Source organism: Dacryopinax primogenitus, assembly GCF_000292625.1.
Source record: "Dacryopinax primogenitus strain DJM-731 SS1 chromosome Unknown DACRYscaffold_1, whole genome shotgun sequence".
Classification (NCBI taxonomy): Eukaryota; Fungi; Basidiomycota; class Dacrymycetes; order Dacrymycetales; family Dacrymycetaceae; genus Dacryopinax; species Dacryopinax primogenitus.
Genome location: NW_024467198.1, coordinates 1141206 through 1167694, shown reverse-complemented (window position 1 = coordinate 1167694; position 26489 = coordinate 1141206). Strand labels below are relative to the sequence as shown.

The 26489-nt window shown below is 54.5% G+C and overlaps 10 protein-coding genes across 10 annotated transcripts; 6 read left to right on the top strand and 4 right to left on the bottom strand.

Moving 5' to 3' along the window:
- Positions 1 to 36: 36 nt before the first annotated feature.
- DACRYDRAFT_113071 (uncharacterized protein) lies at positions 37 to 4286 on the top strand (the record flags this gene model as incomplete). Its single annotated transcript, XM_040769558.1, has 2 exons — positions 37 to 151; positions 204 to 4286. Exon 2 carries the CDS (start codon positions 261 to 263, stop codon positions 4284 to 4286), a length of 4026 nt encoding a protein of 1341 aa, XP_040633248.1. The 5' UTR covers positions 37 to 151; positions 204 to 260.
- A 52-nt stretch (positions 4287 to 4338) lies between these two features.
- Positions 4339 to 5753, bottom strand: DACRYDRAFT_103299 (uncharacterized protein; the record flags this gene model as incomplete). Its single annotated transcript, XM_040767740.1, has 6 exons — positions 4339 to 4428; positions 4480 to 4532; positions 4590 to 4690; positions 4745 to 4808; positions 4857 to 5459; positions 5510 to 5753. 6 exons carry the CDS (start codon positions 5751 to 5753, stop codon positions 4339 to 4341), a joined length of 1155 nt encoding a protein of 384 aa, XP_040633247.1.
- A 1618-nt stretch (positions 5754 to 7371) lies between these two features.
- DACRYDRAFT_73775 (ArfGap-domain-containing protein) lies at positions 7372 to 8929 on the top strand (the record flags this gene model as incomplete). The annotated part of the gene is made up of 5 exons (XM_040776024.1): positions 7372 to 7438; positions 7509 to 7639; positions 7692 to 7727; positions 7790 to 7918; positions 7980 to 8929. 5 exons carry the CDS (start codon positions 7372 to 7374, stop codon positions 8889 to 8891), a joined length of 1275 nt encoding a protein of 424 aa, XP_040633246.1. The 3' UTR covers positions 8892 to 8929.
- A 775-nt stretch (positions 8930 to 9704) lies between these two features.
- Positions 9705 to 13161, top strand: DACRYDRAFT_113068 (uncharacterized protein; the record flags this gene model as incomplete). Its single annotated transcript, XM_040769557.1, has 15 exons — positions 9705 to 9957; positions 10016 to 10081; positions 10135 to 10217; positions 10269 to 10358; positions 10410 to 10580; positions 10632 to 10685; positions 10739 to 10832; positions 10887 to 10969; positions 11018 to 11054; positions 11106 to 11224; positions 11275 to 11565; positions 11617 to 11865; positions 11919 to 12735; positions 12790 to 12889; positions 12936 to 13161. 15 exons carry the CDS (start codon positions 9705 to 9707, stop codon positions 13030 to 13032), a joined length of 2604 nt encoding a protein of 867 aa, XP_040633245.1. The 3' UTR covers positions 13033 to 13161.
- A 741-nt stretch (positions 13162 to 13902) lies between these two features.
- On the top strand, positions 13903 to 14871 carry DACRYDRAFT_103296 (Orm1 type endoplasmic reticulum protein; the record flags this gene model as incomplete). The annotated part of the gene is made up of 5 exons (XM_040767739.1): positions 13903 to 14134; positions 14188 to 14300; positions 14354 to 14508; positions 14562 to 14658; positions 14716 to 14871. The coding sequence occupies 5 exons, from the start codon at positions 13903 to 13905 to the stop codon at positions 14869 to 14871; spliced, it is 753 nt and encodes a 250-aa protein (XP_040633244.1).
- A 247-nt stretch (positions 14872 to 15118) lies between these two features.
- Positions 15119 to 16472, bottom strand: DACRYDRAFT_113067 (methylenetetrahydrofolate dehydrogenase). Its single transcript, XM_040769556.1, has 5 exons — positions 16132 to 16472; positions 16032 to 16079; positions 15921 to 15985; positions 15331 to 15862; positions 15119 to 15281 (listed from the first exon to the last, which is right to left on the bottom strand). Exons 1-5 carry the CDS (start codon positions 16462 to 16464, stop codon positions 15135 to 15137), a joined length of 1125 nt encoding a protein of 374 aa, XP_040633243.1. The 5' UTR covers positions 16465 to 16472; the 3' UTR covers positions 15119 to 15134.
- Positions 16473 to 16903: 431 nt separating this feature from the next.
- DACRYDRAFT_113066 (uncharacterized protein) lies at positions 16904 to 18102 on the bottom strand. Its single transcript, XM_040769555.1, has 5 exons — positions 17876 to 18102; positions 17695 to 17822; positions 17342 to 17638; positions 17204 to 17274; positions 16904 to 17158 (listed from the first exon to the last, which is right to left on the bottom strand). The coding sequence occupies exons 1-5, from the start codon at positions 18055 to 18057 to the stop codon at positions 17021 to 17023; spliced, it is 816 nt and encodes a 271-aa protein (XP_040633242.1). The 5' UTR covers positions 18058 to 18102; the 3' UTR covers positions 16904 to 17020.
- Positions 18103 to 18278: 176 nt separating this feature from the next.
- Positions 18279 to 19691, bottom strand: DACRYDRAFT_113065 (WD40 repeat-like protein; the record flags this gene model as incomplete). The annotated part of the gene is made up of 5 exons (XM_040769554.1): positions 18279 to 18397; positions 18451 to 18733; positions 18784 to 18905; positions 18961 to 19228; positions 19279 to 19691. 5 exons carry the CDS (start codon positions 19689 to 19691, stop codon positions 18359 to 18361), a joined length of 1125 nt encoding a protein of 374 aa, XP_040633241.1. The 3' UTR covers positions 18279 to 18358.
- A 245-nt stretch (positions 19692 to 19936) lies between these two features.
- On the top strand, positions 19937 to 22803 carry DACRYDRAFT_113064 (uncharacterized protein; the record flags this gene model as incomplete). Its single annotated transcript, XM_040769553.1, has 3 exons — positions 19937 to 21680; positions 21729 to 22024; positions 22073 to 22803. The coding sequence occupies 3 exons, from the start codon at positions 19937 to 19939 to the stop codon at positions 22724 to 22726; spliced, it is 2694 nt and encodes an 897-aa protein (XP_040633240.1). The 3' UTR covers positions 22727 to 22803.
- Positions 22804 to 23925: 1122 nt separating this feature from the next.
- On the top strand, positions 23926 to 25884 carry DACRYDRAFT_97827 (uncharacterized protein; the record flags this gene model as incomplete). Its single annotated transcript, XM_040777485.1, has 6 exons — positions 23926 to 24168; positions 24208 to 24284; positions 24423 to 24480; positions 24529 to 24574; positions 24619 to 25297; positions 25349 to 25884. 6 exons carry the CDS (start codon positions 23926 to 23928, stop codon positions 25800 to 25802), a joined length of 1557 nt encoding a protein of 518 aa, XP_040633239.1. The 3' UTR covers positions 25803 to 25884.
- Positions 25885 to 26489: the final 605 nt, after the last annotated feature.

The window sequence follows — 26489 nt, the reverse complement described above, 5'->3', positions numbered from 1 at the left end:
AGCGGGCTGACAGGGTCCCTGACTTCAAGTCTTCAAGTGGCGACCTCTTTGAGCAGATTACTCTGGTGTTTTCACAACGTCCGATTTATTTGCAACGACCACTACACACGCCCCGGGAGACTGTGGGACACCAAGCACTCAACGGTTGAAGGTGCGCCTAGTGTGGTTCTGGCCATAAGGCTGTGTGCTAATCATTGCCCAAGGAATATCATTGCAGAACTTCTCCGTTTGAGAAACATCGACCTCTGCGTCCATGGTAAATGCGCGCCGCTTTTCTGCAGCTGAAGGAGCTAGCTGTTTTGCTATGCGAGCAACCTGCTACCTTACCTCGACGAGATCTATGGAAACAGTTCTCGACCCACGTATACCATACCCTTCCCGAGCACGAAGAGCCGCCCTCTCCTGCCTGTCGTCTCTCCACAACTTCGTCACGGAACAGCCTGTTCTTCACCCACAATGCCGCCATGCTCGCACTCATTCCAAACCGGAAAATCCGACGTTCTATCACTCGAGTGTTAAGGCATTCTCTTTATGTGACAACAGTCAAAGAAGTGAAACACGACCGAGTCAGCGACGGCACCTCTCAACCATGCCCACACCTCGGTCACGTTCTTCATCCTCCCCTTCCCGAGGTTCGAGTCCGATCTCGACGCTCGCCACGTGCTCTCCTTCAACTTCGTCCTTCACACCTTGCTCGTTTCACCTCCGACGCTCGACACCTAGCAGCAGCCAACGACTCAGAAGACCACAACAACGAAAGGCCTGTTGGGGACGAGCGCAGTGCGTCCGAGATTCTCGTCCCAGAAAATCAGGACAATGTATTCAAGCCCGACGAAATTTTCGTCCAAGACGGGCAGGAAGAAAAATCTGTTTCTCAGGCGGACCCTCCCGATGGCATTGGGGTGCATTCACCACTCGACCCTCCGACGTCGAATCCGCCAAGGACAGATGAAACGGATCACCTGGACATATCAGATGATCTTAGCGACACACTCAACGAAACCTCTTTGAAACTCACGTCCCCCGAAGCACCAGATATCAGTGCTCCGGATGTTATTCCAGACTTCTACGAGATCATTCGACCGCACCTGGTCGCCCCATCCCAGTTGCCGTCCAACGCTCCTGAGGAACTTCGAGTATGGCTAGATGAGATGAGAGAAGCGGCTAACAAAGATGTGCGATCTCGCGCTCATGCCCAAGTGAATGGTCCACGGCCGGGACAACGGGCAGACATGGTCGAGCACAAATATCCAAGGTTGGCAAAAGACTCTGCCTCTCTTTGGCTGGTTTGGGACCGTGCAATCCGAAGTCCGTGGAAAGACGCCATATCAATCCAACACGAATTCGCCTTAGCGCAATGTCTCCTTGGGAACCGCCCCAAAGAAGATACCGTCGACGCGCGAAATCTTCGTGGATCACGCCTCAAGCAACTTCTTGATCACATTGAGGAGAGAGCTGGAGCTTCACCCGAACTCACGCAACCGGGGTCTACTCAACTCCTTTTCCAGAGTCTGCGAGTCTACCAGTTTGACTTGTTAGACGACTGGCAGTCCGTGCAATCGAGCCTGCGAGAATTGCTTACCCCCAATGCCGAACCGTTGGACGCCAGAACTCTCGATCTTCGACTGGTTAATCTCATTCGGTTGATTCTAAAAGACGCCCTTCAATATGACGGCCCAATGCGTGTGCTGGATCTGGCACTTGACAACTTCGCCACCGTAGAGACCCCCTTATTATATTGGACTGACGAATCTGCGCGTAGGGTGCGTAGATGGGGTTTTCAAGCTTATCGCGTACTGGAAACGGTCGAGCAAGCTGTGGCCACAATCAAACGACCGCTCGAATTTCTGGAAGATAAGGAACGAATATGGGACCAACAAAGGCTGAGACGCGCGGCTCGTCTCTTCCTTGCTCTTCAGATCAGACAGCGCGAGCCGGAACTCGCATACGCCGTGTACCTCTATCAGCGCAGAAAAGAACTCCCCATACCGTGGAAACTCCTGTCTTACCTCACGAGATTACTCGCCAAGCGAGAAGCATATGCGGAGGCAGAAGACGTCTTCCAACGTTTGGTCGAGGTCGTGAATCAAACACATGGGCGTTACATGGATAAGATTGTCTCTGTTGCAAGAGCTGGTCTTGGTCTGGCAGCTCATAAGGGTGACGTAGAAGCTGCTGAACTGTACTTTCGTCGACTGGAAGATATCTATCGCGAGGACCATCATCGAAAGCCAAGGCCTCCAAATGACCCACCTCGATCGATACAGACGCCCGATGAACGCGAGATGACACTTCTCTTGCACGCATACGCAGTTGCGGGTCGGCTCGATGATCTTCTCAATGTTTTTGCACGCCTGTTTCCCTCCGACAACTCAAAGGCTAGTCAGAAGCCTGTGAAGCCAAATATCTTCCACTACGCATCGATAATAATGGCGTATTCCCGTCAAGGCGATTTAGAATCCACGAACCGATGGCTCGCAACAATGGCAGGACAGGGCATCCAACCAAACGTTTATATTTACAACATCATCTTACACGAATTCGCACTTCGAGGGGACGTGGACTCAGTAAGGTCTGTACTGGCGCAGATGAGCAAAGCAAGGACACGTCGGGACCATGTAACCTACGTCCATGTGATCGGCATGTATGGGAGGCTGCGAGATCCGGTCAACGCGGAAAAGGCCTTCAAACACGCCTTAAAACATGGCATTCGTCCGTCACGCCAGCTTTTCGAGCAACTGGTGAATGTCCATGTAGAAGCCGCGTCGTGGCCTGGTGTTATTCGAGTCTTTGACTACGTAATGAACTTGCCATATCGAACCCTTCGATTATCAATCAGTCTTTGCAACATTCTTCTGAAGGCATACGTTGTCATCGGTGCTCCTCACTATACGGTTCGCGGTGTCTTTTCTAGAATGACCGAATTTGGTGCAACTCCGAACGCTTCAACATACTCTCTGGTGATTCAATCAGCCATTGACTCGGGACGAATGTCTGAAGCCAAGAGCCTGTTCTTACAAATGCAGTCTTTCCTCAACCTGGAGCCATCAAGCCCTGTTAATGTGTACCCCCTTTCCATGTTGGTAGCTGGGCACTTGCGACGAGGCGAGCACGACGCGGCCAGAGCACATTACAATGAGATGATTGAAAACGACATCCAACCTTCGACCAAGACTTTCGCCGCCATTATCCGATCACACGCCACGGCCGACAACGCAGACGGCTTACGAATAGCCGAGGACTTCCTGAAACAGGTTTTGGAGAATCCTGGGACACGAACCAGATATTCGCAGCCTCGAGTTCCGGCAGATACAATGCAGTATCTCTTCGTGCCTCTGCTCTTGGCCCACGCCCTCAAGTCCTCAAGTAGTGAGACTGAGCGAGTTTATGCGGAGTTTCTGGAACAGGGCGGGTCGTCGAGCATCTCGACGCTGTCCATTCTTTTGCTCTCGTACAGTCGTGCTGGGGATATTGATGCAGTTGTCCAAGTATGGGAAGAGGTTCACAAACTTGGTCTCTCACTCGTCAGTCACAAGTCGGTGTTTCCGGATAGCCCAGACACTGAGGACCAAGAAGTGGGTGGCTCCCATGCAAGTTGGTTATCGTATGCCTTGTCAGTGTACATCGATGCGCTTTCAACCGCCGGCAAGCACAACGAAATTGCCGAGACATTGGCCAGCATCCGTGCTGAAGGCTTCGCATTCGATGCCAACAACTGGAACCATATTGCGGTAGCCATGATGCGGGCAGGGGAACCAGAACATGCATTTGAAGTACTGGAAAAAGTTATTTTGCGTTATCAGGGCGAAAGTGAGCGGCTAATGCGAGAAAGAAATATGCATCCAGCTTCACCATTTATCTTCGACGGGCCCAAAGACCCTGAAGAACTAGAAAGGCTGGACCATCGCACTTCTGGGGCCAAAGAACGAAGAATTGTCGTCAAGACGACCGAACGCCGCGTGCCTTTTCCCGGTCACGACATCAAGGGAGAACAGCAGATGCAGTCAGTCGAGGATCTTATCCACTCTTTGCACATTCTCCACCAAGTTTCACCCGCGTGGCACCTATGGAAGCCTTTTCCTTACCTGCTGAGGGTTCTAGGAAAGTTCTTGACCAGAGACGACGAGGATGATAGTGTTAACCTCGGACTGTCTGCTGGAGGTGCTAGCGACGAACTGATGCAACGGATTTACACAACTTATCCAGGTGCAGTCGCTGCTGTAGTATCTAACCAGCACAAACTCGACCGAAAACGGTCCATCCCAACAGTTGATCGCAATGTATAGTGTCACACCCTTCAATATTACGCCATTAGCTGTGTTGTAGTTGTGAGTCAGGTCAGGACGTGATGTGAAAGTCATCTGGCCATGCGTTCGTTAGTCGATCATCGTCGAAGCGACCATCGTCATGGTCTTCCGTCTTCCGCCTCTGTCGTAAACCGCGTCAGTACGAGAAAAAATCATCGATGGAATCATTGACAGTGGGTAGCTTCTGCCCTTGCGCAGAAAGCGCTTGTGAGAGTGCCGTAATTTCTAGCAGGTATTAGTTTCCGGTGGTTCCGCAGAGTAGGGGGGAGGGGGGGAGCTCACCGGGTACACCGGGGAATCGCTTGGCGGAGAAGACCTCAAACGGCTCCGACCAAGCTTGGGCTAGCATTTTGGCGTTGTCTCCAATACGGCCTCTGCCGCCGCTACACCATGCGTCAGAAAAGTCTGGGAATGTGTTCCAAGAAACTACCACGTACCTGCCAGTGGTGAGCGACATAGGCAGCACGATAGGGAAAAGCCGTATTCGAAGACGAAAGATACCTATGGGTTTCAGTTGTCAGCACAACTCGATACATAGGACAAGCGTACCTTCCACTCGGATGGACAGATCAGAGAAGATGAAGTATATGCCCTCTCGCTTCTTGTCATCCCGGAGCTGGACTCCGTTGGCCACAACTGGACCAATGAGGGTGCGCGAGTACTTCTTCAGCGCTGGCTCACGTAGAATCGCACTTCCCAGACTGGGCAGCGCAGGTGGATGTGGGTCGTTTCGGTTGCCACCGGCGGACCAATGACTGGACGGCGTTGAGCTCTGGCGAGCGAGGGTAGCGTTTACCCATTGACGGTCCTGCCATAAAGGATTGTACGTATGTGTGTCAGACCGTCCGGACATGGGCACTGCTTCATACTGCGATGCAGCGCGAGAAAACTGCAAGCCATTAGCAGGAGGTGCCGTCTGTGGTTGACTGCCGAAAGAATTGGGAATGTGGGACAGGCTGGTGTCAATATGCAGGCGTGGTGGACGATGAGGAGAGTCCCACGTAGTCGTGTGGCCAAAGTGGTCGCTGCGGCTCGGTGGGCTGTCGGGGAGGCCCCAGGCTGAGCTGGGTTGCGAGAACTGGCGTGACCGTATGCGGTCTTGAGTGGGAGGCCCGAGTGCCTCGAATGTGCTGATTCCGGGCAAGACGCCGTCTGCGGGACATTGAGTGTATATATCATTCCTCTCGAGGTGCACAGCTCACTTCCAGCGACCTGCGGCGCCTGGGGCACCAGCAATGTATGCGGCAAATGCGATTCCAAGTGAGGCGAAGGCTGAGGAGCCCGCGCGCTTAGAGGCTCGCGCGTGTAAAGATCTCGAGTGTATACCGTATCGGCTTGCGGCCAGCTTTGGCTACGGCGAGATGGCGGATAGCTTTCGAAAGTAATCGTCTTGGCATGCCGGGGTACTGGCAAATCGTCTACTCGCTGGCCATTTGAACCATACATCTGTGTACGGCCCATCATTATATCACTGGCTGATGACAGCAGCAAATGAACAAATATAGCTCACCCCCCCATATTCTGCGGTTCGGGTGATAGAGTTTGTAGCGCTCCCGCCAAAAGCTGGATGGAGTACGAGGTCTGCCGGACCCCCATCCTCCTTGCACAAATCACAGGCAGCAACTAGCATGTGGGGAATTATGTCACTAATGTACCAGGTAGAAGTCAACATGGTGAGACAAAGGGCACGCGGGGGGTAACCATAACAACAGTTGCCCTGCGGTGCCTGGAGGGTGGGAACTCACCTCAAAGGCACCTCTCTACTGTTTGCGTCTAGTACGCGGAGTCGAAGAACCAGGGCAGGGGCGAGGGGCCGACGATCCTGGCCAGAACGCGGTTACATGACCGCCGGCAAAGGGCGTTCCTATGCATGAGAAAACCTACCTTGTCTCCGAAACCGCTCTGCCGGGCACGGATAGGATGTTGGATTACTTGAAGGTCATAGTGTCTTTTGGAGAAGGTCAAAAGCAATAAGCGTGGGTACAGAATATCCTTGCCTGTTTTCATGCCAGGTTCCGATTGACTGGTACATGGGTGAGAGGAGTATGAGATGACCGTAGGACGAGCTAGCTACAAGTCACGCTGGCGATTGAGAGGAGAGAAGGGGAATATTTAAAGGATAATGAGTGCACGTTGCGAGCAGTATGAGTTGTTTGTGGTGAGAGTCCCGGTGATTCAACTATAGGCGCTGGATGCGGGTCGGGCACGATGGTTTAAGCCTCCCGATCAGATCGGGACTGAAAGAAGGGATGGAGCATGTCCCCTTTTGCAGCGCGCACACCAGGAACACGGTCGGAAGATTGGCAAGTCATTTTCTCTTGTGACACAGATAGGAAGATTGCTCGTTATGTTAGGTACCGTTTACTGGGAGAACACGTAGCGAAATAGCCGGAACGAAATGGGTCGCAGGGCGCAGAGTACGTCATTTCATCCTAGGATTTGTCGGGCCTTTGTTCTGGTATGTTCAGAGAGCCAAATTGAAACAGCGCTAGGCTCTCGTAAACACGCCAATCGAAGAACGACTGCCCCGCGCAAGAAGCATCAACTTTCACAATGGAAATCTACCCTCCTGGCAAAATTCTGCCCGTTGAGATATCGTCCGTCGAGAGGCCGTAAAGGGTATGACCGCGGATTGACCCCTCGTACGATGTTTTGACAGGCTGACGGGGTCCTTTGCCCCTACCCCCCTGCAGAGCGGCAAAATCTGTGGGAATGAATATGCGAGGAAATTGCATACGGTAATGGAGTGGACGAGTGGGAAGTCAGGGGAGAGAAGGGTGAAGTTGATGATGGAAAAAGACGGTGCAGTTGGAGGGCGGAATGCGGTCGAGTAAAAAAGAACCCGACCTAATGGCACTGGTCCGGGGGCTAGACCCGAATCGGGCGCCGCCACAGGGTGGCAGGGGGGTGTGGGTGTGAAAAAGCAAGAAGGACCCGACGAGGGAAGCAAATCAGTATCACAACACAGCTCAAACTACCGTTGCTGCTGTCAATCCTCGGTTGCTCTACACAGCTTCTTATACCCCCTTCCATTTCATCATCCATCTCATTCACCAAGCGAACCATGGCTGAGGCGTATGCGAAACAGCAACTCTTCGATCTCATGAAGAAAGACGATTTGGGAAATAAACGTCAGAGCTTCTAACGGCATTCCCCGCTGATCGCACCTTCCTCACGCCTTCCCTACTCTCTATTTTACAGACTGTGTCGATTGCGGAGCTCCAAATCCTCAATGGGCCAGCGTCAGCTTTGGCGTCTTCATATGTCTATCCTGCGCTGGCGTGCATCGTGGGCTTGGTGTTCATATCAGCTTTGTGCGGAGCTGCACCATGGTACGACCTTAATGGGGAAGGGAACATGCTCTGGTCTGACATAGGGTTCCAGGACAAATGGGATGGAACTGGCTTAAAGAAGATGGAGGTATGTCGGCATCAGTTTTCCACGTGTGGTCGGACCGCAAGGAGCCTGATAGCGATTTGCAGATGGGTGGCAACAAGCCCTTCATGGACTTCTTGAAAGATTACACTCCTACCGATCAAGGAGTATACATTGAGGGCATGGTCATCCAAGAAAAGTACACATGCTGGGCGGCTTCGCAATATCGCGAGAAGGTATGTAATACCACGGATTTCACATGGTTACAGGTTGTTTGACAGATTCTACCTGCTGCAGCTGACCGCGATCGTCGAGGGGCGTCCTTGGGCGCCGTCTGCGCCCCCACCACGCACGATCCATTCTGAACCCCCTTCCCGCCACGACTCGGCCCAGGGTCTGCGCAAGTCCCGAGCAGCCGCGCGTGGGGCTGCGGGCTTCTCTTCCATCTCGCGACAAGCCTCGAGCTCCCCTGGAACGCCGCCCGTCGACCAGAAGGACGCAAAGGAGTCGTATTTTGCTTCACTGGGCCAAGCAAATGCCTCGCGGCCTGAACATCTTCCCCCTTCTCAGGGTGGTCGGTACACTGGCTTTGGCTCCACTCCTGAGCCACAGGCGGTGTCAAGTTCACAAAATCCCTCATTTGGTCTGTCGTCAAAGGCAGCTCCATCCATTTCCGACTTCCAGCAAGATCCAATGAAGGCATTGGGCAAGGGCTGGAGCCTCTTCTCTTCAGCCGTCGCGGGTGCCTCGAAAGCCGTTAGTGACAGTATCGACCCGAACTTGAAAGCGAACATTTCTGCATACGCTAACGAAGCAGGTCGTCAAGCAATGGACTTCGGTTCCATGGCAAGCAAGAATCTGCAAGTTGTTGGGAAGCAGGCAAACGATTGGGGCCGGCAACAAACCGGTGTGGACGTGGGCGGTCATCTCACCGGCCTCGTTGACACAGTCACGAGCACAGTGGGCGGTAATCGACCAACCGGAGGCCGTGGCGGATACGGCGCTGTCGGTGAGCAAGGCTGGGGCGAGGAGTATCATGAGGGCTCGGCATTGTACCATGACGATCCTGATGACCACTTCTTTGATATCGAACACCATCGTGATGCGCCACCACCTGCGACGACTTCGGCTGCGCCTGCCAAGGGTCCAGTGCCATTAGCTCCGCAGAAAACCGACAACTGGGATGAGGACGATTGGAAGGAATTCTAGATGTTTCATACCCGGGAATGACGTGCAATAGTCCTATCAGGCCCGTAATCTAGTAAACAATTGTATAAATGTACGCTTTCCCATGACCCTTGCGCTCCCGGTTGCCAACTTCGCCTTTGTTCGGACCCGGTCCAGCGTTCTGGGTCGATGGATGACAGTCATTTCCAAAGTCTTCTGGAGGAGGCAAATAAGTGTGAGCTTGATATGGACCTGAAATACCATAACGTCGGTGTTGTTGACTCCCCATAGGGGTTGATCCGCCGACAAGGAAGTGTGAAGGTCGAGGATATGAGCCCAAACAGGGGTTGCGAATTAAAGACGAAGTACCCACTGTATGGGCAACCGAGCCGTTTCACTCGCATAGAAGTGGTGTGCCTTGCTTCCCCATCGGCCCCCATCGGTCGAAGGGAAACGTCATGTGCCAGCAACTGCCAGCGTGAAGATAGAAACCTAGGCAAGAAGCATACTTGCCCTTTCGACTTGTCATGAACGTAATCGTCTGATCATGTGATGCGTGGGCCCAGTCCCCCTCCCGCGAGGTCTCGGACACGCTCGTCCTTCGTTTCGAAGACCCCGTGTAGCATACCGTGTGCAACAATACTCACCACTTCGGACACATCACTGATCGCACTCTATCACGTATATCGACTATCATTATTGACTCCTCAGCACGCATATATTTGTGCGCGTATCATCTCTCTTCACGGTTCTGCCAAGTGTTCCCACCGATCTCTCCTGTACCGCCTCGCGAACCAGAACGGCTATCCATTGCGGCGCGTGGCCCCCTGATTTGTTCAGGAGCACACATGCACCATGTGCCGGCGACGGGAACTCATTACCCTTCTACCCGAGGAGACACGCTCCATTCTGCGATCAACGCAAATATTAACCAACCTACCTCAGCTGGTGTCAGAGCTCGTGCAGAACAGCCTTGATGCAGGCGCAAGGCAGGTCGACGTGGGCATCCACCCCGAGGCGTGGGCTTGCTGGGTCCGAGATGACGGCTGTGGTATACCCAGGGAGGGACTTGATCTGCTTGCACGAGGAAGGGAAAAAGGAAAATACGGTACGCCTTTTCGGGCCCATCTGACTAATTTTCGGTGCTTGAAATGTCGCGCATATAGCTACTTCAAAGAATCACGGGACCTCTGTTCTCGAGGTGTCGAGTACATTCGGATTTCGAGGAGAAGGTGAATTAATTGGAGTGGCACTGAGTACTTTCCTGGTCTGAGCAGTATTTGAGCCCTTGCCTCCGCGATCGATATAGCCATTGTTGAGATCTCCGCTCGATCCGCCGACAAGGGATCTTGGTGCATCATCGTTAAGGTAAGCCATGAGATCCGCCCGTCGACCTAATCTAACATCTTATCTCCTCAGGGAGGGAACAAAATATATGCTGGTCCCCCTCTGAGGTGGCGTACGGAAAGACCCGGTACAATTGTCAACATCAAGGATGCTTTCTACAATGTCTATTTCTCCTGACTTTTCTAGGGTGGAGCCCGCTCATGTGGTCAATAGTTGCCTGTTAGGCGCATGAGTCATCCGACACCATCGGCCACCTTGCAGACGGTCAGAAGAGATATCGAGAAACTCGCCCTGATGTTTCCGCATGTTTGCTTCACCCTGGAGAAGAGTACCACAGAACGGGAAGCTGGAGAAGGACAGAAACGACTTCTCACTATCCTCAAGGTACAGTAATAATCTTCTATATTGAAGTCACACTATTAATGCTTTTTTGAGACTTCCTCCGTGCTCGATACTTTCAGCCATCTCTTCGGAAAGACCCTGACTCAGGCATGTTGCCACAGGCAGGAGCACATATGTTGTCTGCTGAACGGGGCTACTAGAATGTGGAAATTATCAAGGAGCGATCTGGAAACATTACAATTGAAGGTTTTCTGAGCCTCGAAGGCACTCCTTCAAAATCATATCAATTCCTTTGTACAGTGGAGGCCATGCGGACACCGTGAATCCACCATGCTGACATTGCGACAGACGTGAACCGACATCCGGTGACACCTTGCGAGCTGCACACCGTAATTGATAGAAAGTTCTCAGCTACAAGGTTTGGACGCAAGGTTTGCGCTCGTGTTGTTCCACGTGTAGCGCGTCTGATATATAATCAGGCACTGGATGAAAATGGAGAGTCGGTAACGCAAACATGTATGTTTCAGGTCAACCAACATGGTAGCCAATTAACCAAACTGATGACAGCCTCGAAACGGTCCCCGAGGAAGACCGAGAGAAGACCAGTTTACGTTCTAAATGTTAGCGTCCCCCCAACGTTGTTAGATATCTCACTGGAGCCAGCCAAGGGAAATGTTTTCTTCGAAGTAGCGTGCTGGCATCGAAACCGCGGTCACAGAATCTGATATGCTCCTAGGATGCGGATACTGTCATAAGCTTCCTGGGCCAGACGATTGAAAGCTTCCTCACCAGGAACGGGTTTCCACGTCATTCGAACCGGAAACTACACGATGTGGCAGATGCTGTTGATTCTTCTCCCATTTCGACAAATAAACGAAGGCGATTCGCTCGAACTCCGAGCGAGGCAGCGACAACTTCTCTTCCAATCGGATCCGAAAACGATTCTTGTAACAAGACTTGCGCCTCCACGAGGAAGAATTCTCATTTGGAGGAGACCCAGCCCCCCGCTTTCGCATTCCCTGATTCAGTGAGCATCGTGTATCATTTAGAGAAGTGGCAACTCACTAAGCTCCGGCAGGACTTCGCACCGGACGACTGGTGGATATCATGGCGTGATCCAATCACCGGAGAACTTCATCTGGTTGATAAACGTTCCGGAAATTCCCTGAAACGAATCCGAGACAGTGGGCAAGAGACAGAATATGAAACGGAAGGCGAGGGTATTTCTTTTGGCGCTGTTCCGCTTGTGGACAGACGATGGCTGCGTGGCGCATTGAAAGGCACGGAGGACGCCGAACCTCCTGAATGGATGTCATCGGTACTGAAGGTCCGTCCGAGTTACCTCCGCCTACATCTAAGGAAACTACTGATCGAGCGTAGTCCTGGCCAAATCCCACCTTTGAGACGACAACAGGGCATTCATCGCATGGAGTAGCAGCAAGAAAAATCGAGATTGTTGATGATCCCACAAAGATGCGCGAAGATCGAGGGCTGAGCATGAAAATGCTAAGACGTTTCTTTGAAGGGGGTCCCCTAGAAGATTCCTCGGAGATAGCCCAAGGAAGGTTATCGAGAAGCAGTCTGAGCCAAGCAGTGGTGATCAATCAAGTGGATCGAAAGTTTGTCGCTTGCAAGGTTCCTCTCCTAACCGCTGCCGAACAGGGCATTCAAAGCATGCTCCTAATGATAGATCAACATGCCGCAGACGAACGGATTCGCGTCGAACACTTTCTTCGTAACTTCTGTGTTCGCTTCTTGCATCACAAGGATGGATGCTCTGTGGTGGTTCGAGAACTTGATCCTCCCAAGTCGATTCCTATCACAAAGCAAGATGCCGAGTTTCTTCAACAGGAATCGTGCGTGATGGAAATATTCGAACGTTGGGGTTTCCGACTGTCCCTCTCCGAGTTATCCATGTTTGCGCACGGTCGTGAAGATATTGCTGAGGCACACATCCTCGTGTCCTCCATACCCGATGCAGTCGCAGTGAAGCTGCTTCTCGGGGATCAGCTGAAAGAGCTGGTGACGGACTTTCTCGCGAAGCTTCAGCATGAAGGAGTGGAATCCGTTCCTATCATCCAGTCGGAGGGAACTTGCATAAACGACGTCGAAGCTCGCCATAAAGCGGGATGGATGAAGGCACTACGCTGGTGTCCGGAGGGGCTCATCGACTTGATCAACTCGCGAAGTTGCAGGGGTGAGGCGAGACCATCACAGGGGGTTGTTGACAGTTAACTAAGGCCGATGTCAGGTGCCATCATGTTTAACGACTCGTTGTCGCTGACTCAATGCGAGCAATTGGTTCGACAGCTGAGCGAGACGGTTCTGCCGTTCCAATGCGCTCATGGGAGGTACGTCCCGTCAACGCCGCTGCCTGCGTAGCTCAGTGTCATTCAGGCCATCGATGGTACCACTGACTCACATGGGAGCTGCGTTCAAGACGCACAGGCGCCAAGAGGTGGACTGGAAACGATTCGAAAATATGACAATTTGAGAAGTTGGACAGAAGATGCGCGTGCGCTTTGCCGGAAACTTTGCGCTGCGGCGAGACCTGGATTGAGACTGCGTAGGTTGACTCCACCATTCTCAACCTTCTAGCGAGTCATGAGCGATTGCAAAGTCGTTTTCATTCCAATATCGTGTAGAATGCATTTGTGTTACATTATATGCGTATGAAATGCTGACCATCTCGAGCTTCAAACGGAAGCTATAAGAAGACCACAAATGGAGAGAAACCACTGAAGCTTTCAAGTATCAATGGGTAGGCGGATGAAAGCGAGTCATTCGTATCAAAGGGGCCAAAAGGTTGCGGGCATCCACCGGCATCGCTATACACTTCGGACACGCACGGGATGCGCAGTGAACGTGTCTCTTGCCGTCAATGAGGTTATCGAATTGTAGTTGTATTCCTGGTGTCTCGATCATGAGCTGATGACGCTGACAACCGACTGCGCGTCGGGCTTGTCGGCGGTCATGGTTTGGGGGACTGATTATTCTGTCGCTATAACAGATCAAATAAAGCGAATGACTGGATGTTAATTGAAGTCTATGTTGTACAAAGTGAAATTCAGTACAATGAGTAATATTAATTGCAAAGTCGGCCAAACCGGTTGGGGGGGAGAATAAGAGAGAATGACCCCTATGTACTGCAAGGGACTCAGCCACATTGGGCGACTCGTGCGCCTTTTGGGCAGGGATTCACTCCACGTCTCAGCCCTGCTCTTTACCATCCCCTCAATTGACTAACTCTTTCTCATCGACTACGGCGCACTCTCCTTCATCCTCCTGATATCTTCACCACCATCTCCTCCTCGAACACAACGGCAACACCCCCTTTCGTAATAACACTCTCTACCTTCTCTGCATGCCATCTTCAAGGGTCATCCCCACCCTCAATCTTCCCATCGCGACCACCACCGCTTCGGCTGCAAACCTGCCTTCTTCAGCCAGCGCATCACACCACCACCACCATGTAAAGGGAAGGCAGCGCTCAGCGAGCATCGTCACCGTCGAGCCAGTAGGGGGTGACAGTCTCGAGGAGATGCTCGATCAGAACGCATATAAGAATATCAACTCTGAGTGGGTAAATTACAAGGGTGCGTTTGCGCGTTCGTTTCACCTAGTGCATACATCTCACACCCTTCTGCAGGCGCATGGGTAATACACCCCGTCCTCGTTATCTGCGGGAAAATACTCGTCGATGTCATCCCCGGCATGCATCAGGATGCCAGCTGGACCATCGTCAATCTTTCCTACCTCCTCGTGTGTCCGGTGAATGCATACAAAATGTCCGAACCTTCTGACACACCCCGCAGATATCCTACATCATGTTCCACTGCGTCACCGGTATACCGTTTGACCCAGACTCACACGGAGGAGCATACGACGATCTCACGCTCTGGGAGCAGATTGATGAGGGCGCGCAGTACACCCCCTCGAAGAAATGGCTCATATGCGTTCCCATCGCTCTGTATGCCCCTTGCCATATGACCACTTCTCCTCACTAACATTTCGCATATGAAGATTCCTAATATCCACTCACTACACCCACTACAACCCCTGGCTATTCGCGATCAATTTTACCGCTCTTCTGGTCGTCCTTTTCCCGAAGCTGCCACAGGTACGTCACCGCTCAGATGACTCCACCCACGTCTAAATTACTTACGGTCTTTCGCAGTTGCACCGGCAGCGTATCCGTTTCCTTTCTCGACCAGGATATACCTCAGGGGCAGCGACACCCGCGACAGGGACGCCAACGCCGATCCCGTCGCCCAGGCTCGCTCCGGCCGGCACCCCGCCAGACTTTGTGACGCTGCAGGGCAAGTTGAGATAGAGCCCTTGCAAGCCATCTGCTGCCCACTCGCGTTCGCGCCCACTCCCGGCTTTCGTTTGCGTACTAATTCCGGATCTCTCACGTCACACGGCCAGCCCCATCCATCTCTTTTTCTCGCATACCTGTCCATTTATCCAGTCTCGGTCCCAGTCCGCAACTCGGTCGCAATCTGCTATCGCTCCACGCAAACTACTCAATCCTTGTGTAGCTGTAATACATATGATATCAGCAACAAGCTCCTGCCTGTGCTTTGCTCTGCCTGTCTATGATCTATCTATCAATGATGATGTCGATGGTGCTGGAGGTGTGGCAGCAGCCGCGGCGAGCTCGTTGTACTCGCGTAAGCGCAGGAGGTTCCGAAGCAGCATGGTAATCGTCACTTTGCCAACAGCGGGGATGTACAACGCCGCCTGTTCGCAGTCAGTCGTGTTCCCACGAACAGAGGCTCAGAACGCTCACCCGGGTCTTGACGTCCGTCTCAAAGTTCTTCTCTGAGGCGACGTTCACACACACACATCCGTCCTTGAGCCACTCGGTCTTGATCTTGTACTCCTTGCTCGGTACGGCGGAGATAACGACGTCGGAGATGGCAAGACAATCCTTCAGCTCCGTCTGCACGGGCTGGACCACATGCCTGGGATGATACTTCCTCACTTTCTCCTCCTTCGGCCGCTTGGTATACTCCTGTATCCCATCCAAGTCGACGGAAAACACACGCGCCCCGTCATTACTCAACAACGCGGCCAACGGGCGTCCGACAACCTCGCTCCGGTTAACGACAGTCACTGTCTTTCCATACGCGCGGTCGCCGTACCTGAGCAACCGGTTGTACACCCCGGCGTACTCGAGGCACTTGACGACAGCGAGCGGCGTACAGGGGAGGATGGACTTGACGTACCCGGGCGGGGGGTGGTCGCCCTCCGTGACAGGGTCGTCGGAGGGGAGGAGGGGGTTGTGCTTGAGCAGCTGGGAGGGCTTGAGGAACCGGATGCTGAGGGAGGGGGCACGGGGGTTAGAGCGCAGAGCAGGAAGCTAGGGCGTCGGCGTACTTGTGGTATAGGTTATAGTGGAACCTGAAGTTGAGCCCTTCGACGTCTTTGAGCGGGGAGACGACCTGGCACGTCCTAAGCCTCCAAACATCCACACAGCGTTCCGCTCACCTGCTGCAAATACTGATCCTGCCCTCCTCCAAATATAGGGTAATACACCTGTTCCCCTCAGCGTCCTCCCAACAGGGAAAGTAAGAGGAAGAGAACGCACCATGATCCCGTCCACAGACTCATCCTCATTCGCCTCTATCACAGCCTCCTCCGCGCCCTCCCCGTCCCTCCCACCCCTAGCGCCCCCAACTTCCTTCAAGACGTACCTCACCCCAAGCTCCTCACACATCCGCTGTGTGAATTCCGCGTAGCGCCTCGCCGGCTCCTGGGCCGTACTTAACACCCCGACTAGCGTGGGCGCTCGGGCGCGAAATGTGGGCTCTTGCAGGTGGGAGAGGAGCTCGGAACGGTATTGAGCTGCTATGAGGTCGGCGCGCAGGAGGTGGCCGTCGCCTGGTCCTTCGGAGGGTGTGGGGGAGGTGGAGCGGGACATGGATGTTGATGTTGATGTTGGTCTGCAGAGAGGGGCGAGTTTCGAGTAGGGAGAACGGAGTGAGGAGCGGGCGGTGCAGAGCCGCGCGAGGGTCATAAGCTTCAAGTGCCCAAATTAAACCTAGCAGCAAACACCTAGCAGCGAACAGTACAAAAACAGTGGAGGCCCAATCTGTCAAGCACCAGATGTGAAAGTAGAAAATTGTTCACTCAGTTGGTGAGCAATTCGCGTACAGTACCTGACAGTAGACGAGTCAGAGAAAAACTTGTCAGTACTTGCAGTACTTGTCAGGACTTTGTGTCAGAGCGAAAATGAAAAAATGCGGGGTAAAGGTTCCGGTCTCTCTAATCCGACGGGTTCGTCCGGAGTAAGGGAATATTAATGGCAATGGGGGTAGGCGAGTGCTAGGAGGGAGATGGGCTAGCTTGGGTTAATGTTAGGATAGTTTATTGGTTCAAGTCAAATACAAGCAGGCATGCAAACAGGTAGGGGACATCTCCCAAAGCGCAAGATGACAAACAAGCGTTCGGCGCCAGCGAGTAGCCCAACCACACGGCTACGAGCTACTTCCAGCACTGACAGACCCCGCATCCGCACCATTAGGGAGCGGGCTGGCCTCCGCCTCCGGGTACTCTTCTCCCTCCGGCTCCTCCCTAGGCTCTTCATCTTCCTCCTCAGGAAGGAACCTAGCCATCTGCTACTGTAAGCAGCAGCAGTGACACGCACGCAGAGGGCGTACCTTCATCGCTTCCCCTTCGTGAGAGTAGTGTCTTCCGCGGGCTTTGACGAACGCTGCGTGTTTCTTAGTCGCTGTGGAAGGTTAAGGTCACGAGCACGGTTAGCAACCCACTACTCAGAAAAGAGGAGAATGACTGACCCTCTTCGTCCATCGGCTCGTCCTCCTCGACTTCCCCCCAAGTGCCTTCCCCAGGAGTGAGCCTAATCCCCTCCTCCCCAGGGAGTGAGAAACTCGCGCTCCTGCTACTTCCAGAACTGGCGCTCACGCTAGGCCGATTAGGCGCGGTGCCAGGCTGGCCAAATGAGGTGCGCGGGGAGGGGGAGGAGAACTGGTTCTGGTTCTGCGGCTGAGTCTGGGTCTGGGACTGGTTTGGGTGAGGAGAGGGAGGGACGGAGGAGTACGGCGAGCGTTGGGTGAGTGAGAAGTCGGGTATGTCTATGCGGAACGATTAGTTTATATATCAGTTAGCGCTGGGTGGGAGAGGGGCGTACAGCTCAGACCCTCGACTTCGTCCAGTTCTGCATTATATCTGACATAGGGAGTTTTAGGCTCTGTGATCTTCATGAACGTCTCGTTTGAGAGGTCTGTAGCGGCGATATTCTCTTCGTCCCATGACAAGCTGTAGGTATCATCAGTGTCGTCTCCATCAAGGGATGGAAGAGGAGTACTCACTGTGCGCCTGTGTAGTTTGCTGGGAGAGTCTGAAGAGGTGGGAGAGCGTTCTTTAATATACCCTTTGGTTTTGGAGCGCTTGCTGTTGAAGGTGGGGAATGGAGTTCTGGTGGGATGTCTGTAGGAGGAGGAGGAGGAGGAGGGGGAGGAGGGGGAGGAGGGGGAGGTGAACGGAGTGACATTGTTGGGAAGTGTTGAGTGAGTGGATATGGATGTGAGGATGACTTGTTGGGTGAGGAGGGTGAGTAATGAGGGAGGGGTGTGGTGTGCAGGAGTCAGGCGAGCCATGTGCGCGTGCACGGGACGCCACTCGGAAGGAGGGGGAGGGGGAAGAGGGGTATGACGTCACTCTTCTCCAGACAGGAGAATCTAAGGTCATTAGTGTTCATTATACCACTACATCATAACATTCAATTCTCACTTCTACTCCTTTCACACCCACAACCTAAACTCAAACTACCCACATCTCCAGACCCGACTTGCTCACCTCGCATAAGGCTCATACCGCGCCTTCTTCCTCCCCTATCAAGCTCATAACATCAGCTCACTCATCTAAGGAAAAGAAATTGCCGCACCTTTTGTACGGGGCTCTTCACTTCCCTAGGCAGAGGCGGAGGCTGCGGGTGGTCAACCTCCATCCCATCCTCCTCCTCCTCCTCCTTTTCTACATCTCCTGCATGTTCCGAATCACCAGCCCCCAGATCCCAGCTAACGACCCTCCCATCCTCCCCGCCCGACACCATCCTCCCCTCCCCGTTGTCAACCAGAACACAGCGTACGATCCCCTCGTGCCCTCCTACAAACGTGCGGTCTAGTATCCACCCTTGGGGGTTAGCGCGAATCTGGGCAAAGGAGCCCCTGCACCCGGTTAGCTCTCGTTTCGTCTCATTCTTCCGGGGTGGGCGTACTCGTTAGACCCTGCCAGGAGGACCATGTCCTCTTCTTCTAGCGAACATTGTACCACGTAGTCTGTTTTCCAGTTCTCGATTTCCGGAACCCTCGCGTCTCCAAAATCATGTACCAAGTTGAGCTGTCTCCCATCAGCTCCCCTCACACCTCATACAAAGAGAAAAGGAAAAACAGACCTCCTGATCCCAAACGCTCACAGTCTCCATATCGCTCCTCGCCCACACCCTCCCCTCTCCCCATCCAGCATCAGCCACGCTCACCCCCCAATTGCCCACTTCTAGCACCGCCTCGTCTTCCTCTGCTTCGAGCGGGTTCGTTAGGCACAGAAGACCGTCGGTGCTCCCTGAGAGTAAGGTGGTGGAGGAGGGGTGGAACGAGAGGCAGGTGATGTCGTCGCTGTGTGTCGAGCTGTGGGAATGGAGCTGTTTTCCTGTTCTCAAATCCCTGGTGACGGGGGGAGTGAGCCAGGGTCGGGGAAAGGGCGGTAGACGCACCAGAAGTACAGGAGAGCATCCTCCCCCACTAGCTCGCTACCCGCTGCTACGAGCGCCCCGTCCCCCGCTGCGCTGACAGATAACAGCTCCGCCTTGCCCGAAGAGAGAGTAGCGACACATCCCCCCTCCCTGGGGTCCCAGCGCCGAACTGTCCCGTCCATAGAAGCAGAAAGCACTCCGTCCCCTAGCGCATGGAGGGCAGTCACGGGCGCAGCGTGGCCCTGTAGAAGGGAGAGCTCGTGTAGTGTTAGAGGGTCGAGGAGCCCGATATGGGTGAGAGGGGAGGAGTAGGAGATTGCGTATTTGGACGGGAGGGGGAGGAGGGAGAGGACGTAGCTGGTTGGATGGGGTGTGTGGGTGAGTGTGTGGGTTGGGAGGGAGTGGGAGGATGAGCGGATGAGGGAAGGGGACATGATACGAGTGGGGGGTTATTAGAGTAGTGCTTATAGGCAGGTCTGTTCTATAGTCAGTCGTTCAGTTTGTTATATTCAGCAAATAAAAGTGTTCAAATAATCTAGTAGACATTCCATAAGAGAATAACGCCGTATCTCCGAAGCGAAAACATCCGCTAGGGTTGACGCTCACTTTCGCCACCGAACGCTTCCTCATCCTCTCCTTTCTTGTTCACCAACCACCACCACACCATACCCAAGGGAAGATGTTCAACCCAGCAGAGGCGAACAAGCCTGCAACTCCTTCACCGTTAGGACAGCAACCGCTCAACCCGAACCCGATGACTCCGGCCCCGGGTAACACTGGACAGCCTTCCCTTTTCCCACCAGTGGGGAGTACGACCCCAGCGGGGAAACCGTCTGCGTTTGGGTTCCCACAGCTTGCGCTGGGGGGAGGGGGATCAGCTGCAGGCGCGGGTGCAGGTACAGGGAGCAGTGGGAACGCGGGAGGGGGCAGCTTGTTCCCCCAGCTGAACGCGTTCGGAGCACCTGCGTTTACGTCTACGTCTGCCTTTGGCGCGCCTGGGAACGCGCCCTCTGGCAGCACGTCGACCACTGGCACAGGTACGGCAGCACCAGCTTTCGGGCAAACGAAGCCTTCCTTCGGCTCCCTAGCTGCTGCAGGAGGGGGAGCGGCTGCGTCCCCTTTCGCAGGCCTTGGTGGAGGGGGGGCGTTCGGTGCTCCTGCTGCTGGGAGTTCGGGCTTGAGCTCATTTAGCGCTCCTCCTTCCGGGGCTGGCGGTTCGGGAGGGAAGGGACTGAGCTCGTTTAGTGCTCTCGCGGGAACGGGAGCTCCGACTACTGGGAACGCGTCTTTCGGCACAGCGCTTGGCGGGGGGTCTAAGACGGGAACCGCAACCGCCCCTGCTCCCGCCCCGGCCACGGGAGCGAGCACCGCCAAACCGCCAACGTTTGGCAGCATATTCGGTCCTGGTCCTGCTGGCACGTTCGCCCCATCTACTGGAGCGCCCGCCGCTCCCGCTGGAAACTTGTTCGCTCAGTTCGCCGCTAAGCCCGCTGAGGCTGTTCCTGCGACTAGTACCGCGGCGCCGAGTGGAGCCCCACCGTCAATATTTTCAAAACCTGCTCCTCCAGCTGCGCCTATGAGCACTACACCTACACCTTCGGTTTTCTCGCTGCCTCCTAAACCTGCTGAGGCTGCGACGAGTACCACCGCTGCCCCCTCAATCTTTGCCAAACCTGCCGAGGCTGCCACGACCACAAGCGCCGCCCCGTCCATCTTTGCCAAGCCCGCCGAAGGCACTACTCCAGCGACGGGTGCATCTCTCTTCCCTCCCAAACCTGCTGAAGCAGCAGCGGGATCTGCAGCTCCCGCTGCCCCAAAACCTTTCTCCCTATTCCCCCCTTCGGGTAGCACTCCCGCCGCTGCTCCTACTGCCGCTGCCGGAGCTGCCGCAACGACGAGCACCACTCCAGCCCCTTTCAGCTGGGGCAACTTCCCCAAGCCCGCCGCTACCACTACCACACCAGCGGCAGGCGCACCCGCTGGCTCCCTCTTCCCCGCTCTGAACAAACCCTCTGCCCCTGAAGCAGCCTCTACCCCTGCAGCAGGAACACTATTCCCAGCCCTAGGCAAGCCGCCTGCCGCTTTGGCCTCCACGTCCGGTCCGACTACGGCTCCAGCTACAGCAGCTCCCCCAGCGTTTGCGGGATTCTCGTTGCCTAAACAGCCTGCTGCTTCCACCTCTGCGGCGCCCTCCGCGCCTGGCTCGACTGGAGCTCCCGAAGGAGGGGAGAAGAAGAACCCGTTCGAAGCGTTTGGGAAACTGGCCGTGCCCGCTGCTCCTACGCCTGCGACCGGGGCGGAGAAACCGAACGACGGTGCTGCTGCGCCATCGGCGCCGGCGGGGTTGCCCTCCCTTGGACTTCCTACTGCTCCTGCTGCTGGAGGACTGGGAGGATTCAGCCTCCTCGGGGCTGGGAAGAAACGTGAGTTTGTCGTCTTTCGATGTTGAAGCTTATTGAACATATGTGTAGGTGACACGTCTACCCTTGGGAGCTCGACGCTAGGTGCTTCCGCTCTTGGTGTGCCTGCTACCCCTGCCACCGCTGCCACGGGTACGCCTGCCACCCTAGGCGCCGTGACCGCACCCGCACCGGCAGGAGCTGCACCCGCGAAGACCACGCCCTCTATCTCGCACCTCCAGGGCCACAGTATGGAGGATATTGTCAACCGTTGGTCGAAGGATCTTGAGAGCTCCGTTAGAGAGTATGGCGAGCTGGCAAGGGAGGTCGCACAGTGGGATCGGATGCTTCTGGAGAACGGGGCTTTGGTATGCGCTTCCCTTAATCAAGAACGCAGTGAACTCATATGACGATAGATCGGGAACTTGATGAGTGACGTGAACGATGCTGAGCGGACGCAGCTCCTTGTCGACAGCGCCCTAGAGCACGTCGAGACGCAGCAAAAAGAGCTCTCTACCGCGCTGGACGGGTACGAAGCTCTCCTCTCGGAGATGTTCGAGAAGAACCTCGGGAGCAGTCCTTACAAAACGCTCACCGCTTCCGGGCTCGATACCGGTTCTGGAGGAGTACGCGACCTCCGCCCAGCCGACAAGACGCGGCAAGACGCGTACAACCTCGCCGAGAGGCTTAATCGGGAACTGGACGATATGGGCCGTAACCTCGGCCAGATGATCGAGACGATCAATTCGCTCAACACGCCCAGTACGGGTACCTCCCTCTCCCTCTCCTCGTCCCTCAACCCGGGGGTGATCGCGGCCTCCGAAGACCCTGTCTCGCAAATCGTCGCTATACTCAACTCGAACCTCGGCACGCTCCAGTGGATCGAGAGTAAAGGCAGGGCGTTGGAGGAAAAGGTCAGGCAGACGGAACTTATGGTTGCGGGCACGGCGGCTCAGCAGGATGGCCCAGGGGGGGTGCAGCCCGGGCTGAGGGACAGCACTGGTGCGAGGGGAACGCCGAGGAGGCTAGGGAGGTCGAGGTTGGGCGCGTCGGCTAATACGAGTTGGTAGATTGTGTTACTCTGAGTGGGTTGTATGTGTTCATCTATGCACTATGCATAACTATCGGCGAATATACCCTTACCCGCATTACCGCCCCCTTCGTTTCCGCTCTTCATTTCCGCATTTATCGAGTCTAGAACGTCGCAGACCTTTTGAGGGTCTCAGGGCAGGCAGGGACTGCTGCGCAATCCAAAATTAGCGAGGAGTGACAATTAGGATACGAACAAGGTGCTGGCGAGGTGATTAATTCATCGAGTCGGTGGGATGGATGATTACTATCGTTATGTGATGTAGGAATGGTTAGTGCTGTGAGTGTGCGGGCTGTAGAATGGGGATAACTCACTAATGATTCTCGGTCGTGGGAAGAAATTTGATGACGTCTTCGCCCCACTCTTACACGTCGCGCACCAACATTGACACTTTCCAGAACAGGCAACACCTCTTTTATTAATAGCTTACTGCCCTGTGAAATGGACAGCACAACACTGTTGTGCTATTGTTGGAACGCGGGAAATCTGCCTGATGGGCTGTACCATCTGCGTCTTACTGCATAATTGCTGCGACGGATGAGTTGATGCACTGGATGAACTGCGAGAGAGGCTGGCTGAGGCAACCGTTTCATTCTGCGACCATGGCTCACCCAAACTGACGTTATCAGCACCGGTCACTATTATCCCATCGGCCACCGTCTCGCTCGTTTCCCGAGGCTTCAGTACAAGCACCAGGAAGGGAACTAGCCTCTGCTAATTTTGGCCCTCTTCTCGCCTCGACTGCGCAGTCCTCCTACTTCGCTTGGCGCCCTCTCCTCACAACGCAACGCAACGCAGTATCACGGCCACTGTCGAAATAAACACGAGACAACAGGACATTACACGAATTTGAGGAAAGGAGATGGCATCGGCTACTGCTTCTTATTCTCCACAGAGCCCGCACGCCCCTCTGCTTCCCTTGCAGGCCTCTCCTCTCACGCACCCGGATTACACCAACAAAGACAATCCTGTACAGTCATACCACACCCACTCACGAACCTCGACGATGGAGCGGCTTGACCAGCTCTTGAAAAAAGTCCGGTGGAACACGACGAGCAAGTTTCATGGGCTGGGCACAAAGCGGGCCACTATCCTCCTGCTCCTCTGTAGCATGGCAGTCATACTCACTGTGTCGTCATTTTGGATACCAGTGGGTTCCGCCTCTCCTTCAGTCGAGAGATGCTCAAGAGAGATCAGAAACCGCAGCTGGATAACCTCTTCTCCCCCTCTCCCTCATTAACAGTCCAAAAAGTGCTCAACCATCCGCCAGCGGCATCCGAACCACCACCCCGAATCCCACCAGACCACCTCAACCCACTCCCTGTAGGAGCGAAGCTCTCAGAGCGGCTGGCAGCGTTCCGTAATGCCCCTGGGATCGGCTGGGAGCAGTCGGACTTCATCCGTTGGAACCTAGAGGTGCTGGTCTTTTGACTTGAGACGAGCTATGCTGACCAAGAGCAGACATGCGCCGACTTCGGGAAGAACCAGAATAAAGACTTATTAACAAAGAGCAGTCTCGTATGGGCAACTTTGAACTGGTATGCCTTTTGGCCGACTGTCGGGCTGTGTGTGCTAATCCAACCCAGGACGATGATACTTGAGATCCGGGAACGGATGGCTTCATTCCTGGAAATGCATGTCGATTGCGGATCGTTCGATATTGTTCCTCTACGCAGGGGCGGGAGGGGCCTGACGGGCGAAGCAAGGGGGATCGTCTTCACTGCTGGCAACGCTGTAGGTTCTCTCTTTTTTGCACAGACTAGGGCTGATGACGTGATACAGGATACGCTGTCGCGGGTCGTGCTGACTCTTAAGTACCTGAGGCAGAGTACGTCCTACGGAGCCCTGGGAACGAGTGCTTACAATACCCAGAGCTGGCTTGCGAGCTCCCTGCTGCGATATACCATTTCCCGTCCGAGAAGCCGCCGGAGGACTCGCCCCTCGTCGCCGAGCTGGAAGGGTTGAATGCCAAGCTCGTCGAGGCGGTCGGTACGACACGCGACAGATCACGCACAAAGAACTACCACCTCAAGGCCATGGCTATCGTCGAGTCTGAATGGGCAGAAGTGATCTACCTGGACAGCGACAACATCCCTGCTGCTGACCCTGCCATCCTCTTCGATGCGCCTAACTACCAGCGGCTGGGTGCGATGTTCTGGCCCGACTACTGGAAGACGACGCCTGTGAACCCGATATGGCAGATCATAGGCGTGCAGTGCCGTGACGAGTGGGAACAAGAAGCCGGCCAGATCATAATCGACAAGCGTAGACATCTGGATGCCTTGCTCCTGTCGCTGTATATCCTCCTGGACTGGAAGTTCTGGTACTACTTTTCGGATGGCGACAAGGACGTATTCAGGTTCGCATTCCTTGCGTTGAGGAAGCGGTGGGCTCTTCCTGGCCGATGGGTGGGCGGCGGGGCGCTCCCGTCCAACTCCGCCACGGGGTTCTGTGCGCATACGATGGAGCAGTATGACCATACTGGCGAACCGATGTTCGTGCACTACAACTTGTTGAAACAGATCCCGAGTGGGGTGTACCAGACCTTTACGTGAGTCCGCCTTGCGTACGGCACAGATGTGCATCCCGCTGACGCGCACAGATGGGGCCGAACGAAGCAGGTCAAAGGTTACCCCGAGCCGATGGTCAAACCCGGCCCGTACGTGCAGCACCCGGAGCTTGCCCTCCAGCGATCGACATACATCGACCCCACCATCCGAGGGCCAGACGACGTCGAAGCGGACATGCTAGCAAACTGCGACGACTCTGGGTACTGTATCCAGCCCGGAGACGCCGAGGTGCGCCGCCGTGCCGTGCTAGAGAAAGGCATTAGGGTGTTCTTCCATGGCGGCCAGTGGAGTGCGCTGTGTATCGATTTCGACTGGTCTGACCCGCACCCGGAGAGGGAATGGACACCGGACGGATCGAACGAACTGGGTATTGATTGGAAGGGGAACCCGCTGGAAGTCGTGTATTGGCAAGATGATGCTCGACTTGGACATTTCGAGAGCGACGTCTATGCAATGGGGTTCGTTCCTGGTGCACCTGGCTTTTGAGGAACGGATACCTGGATTGGCTCATACTCATACACGGACAGCACTCCGTCTCCGGCTTCTCAGTCAGAAGGTCCACGCTCCGCTTGGCATTCATTCCACACACAATCTTGCATTATTTATCCACTTGATTATCGATATTGTATGTATATTAGCTCAGACAAAGGTAGAAGGAAGGTGTAGTTGTAGTAGCATTTTGGCAGGCATGTCCGAGTAGACCAGAGGAGAATAGAAACAAAAGTGGGTTCTTGAAGCGTGATGCCCGGGTATAGTAGGTTGAACGGAGTATCCGGTCGCATCTGACACGGCGGAACGAAGACGTCGCCGGTTCTAGTGACCGAAGTTGTCACTACTCCTTCCTCCTCTCCCCTTTATAGCCTCCCTCCCTGCCTCAGTCATCGATCGCCCTCTGAGCAGCATGGACCAATACATGCCGTGCCTGGCCAGCGAGGCCCATTCAGCACGAGCCATTGTAGAGAGCCGTCCAAATTCAGTAGATTGCACCATGCACCATCTGCTGTGTCATGTCGTATTAAGCTTCTTGGTATAATACATGCCGTATTTGGAGCTCAATCTCCAGGCGTGCCTTATATACTATTGCCAAAAAAGGTAAGAGCAAGCACCTCTCCCCGATGCACCTAATCCGGCAACCTTACGATCCCTGCGATGCGCCCCGATTGGGAAAGGCCT

Bases quoted from the DNA above. Each gene is read 5' to 3' on its own strand.
- DACRYDRAFT_113067 (XM_040769556.1), bottom strand. From the start codon at position 16,464: ATGTCCCGCTCCACCTCCCCCACACCCTCCGAAGGACCAGGCGACGGC. The intron at 15,986-16,031 runs GTGAGCGGAACG...AGGACGTGCCAG, and splicing joins AGGATCAGTATTTGCAGCAG to GTCGTCTCCCCGCTCAAAGA. The intron at 15,282-15,330 runs GTGAGCGTTCTG...GACTGCGAACAG, and splicing joins AGACGGACGTCAAGACCCGG to GCGGCGTTGTACATCCCCGC.
- DACRYDRAFT_113066 (XM_040769555.1), bottom strand. From the start codon at position 18,057: ATGTCACTCCGTTCACCTCCCCCTCCTCCCCCTCCTCCCCCTCCTCCT. The intron at 17,823-17,875 runs GTGAGTACTCCT...TGATACCTACAG, and splicing joins GCAAACTACACAGGCGCACA to CTTGTCATGGGACGAAGAGA. The intron at 17,275-17,341 runs GTCAGTCATTCT...AACCTTCCACAG, and splicing joins CGAGCCGATGGACGAAGAGG to CGACTAAGAAACACGCAGCG.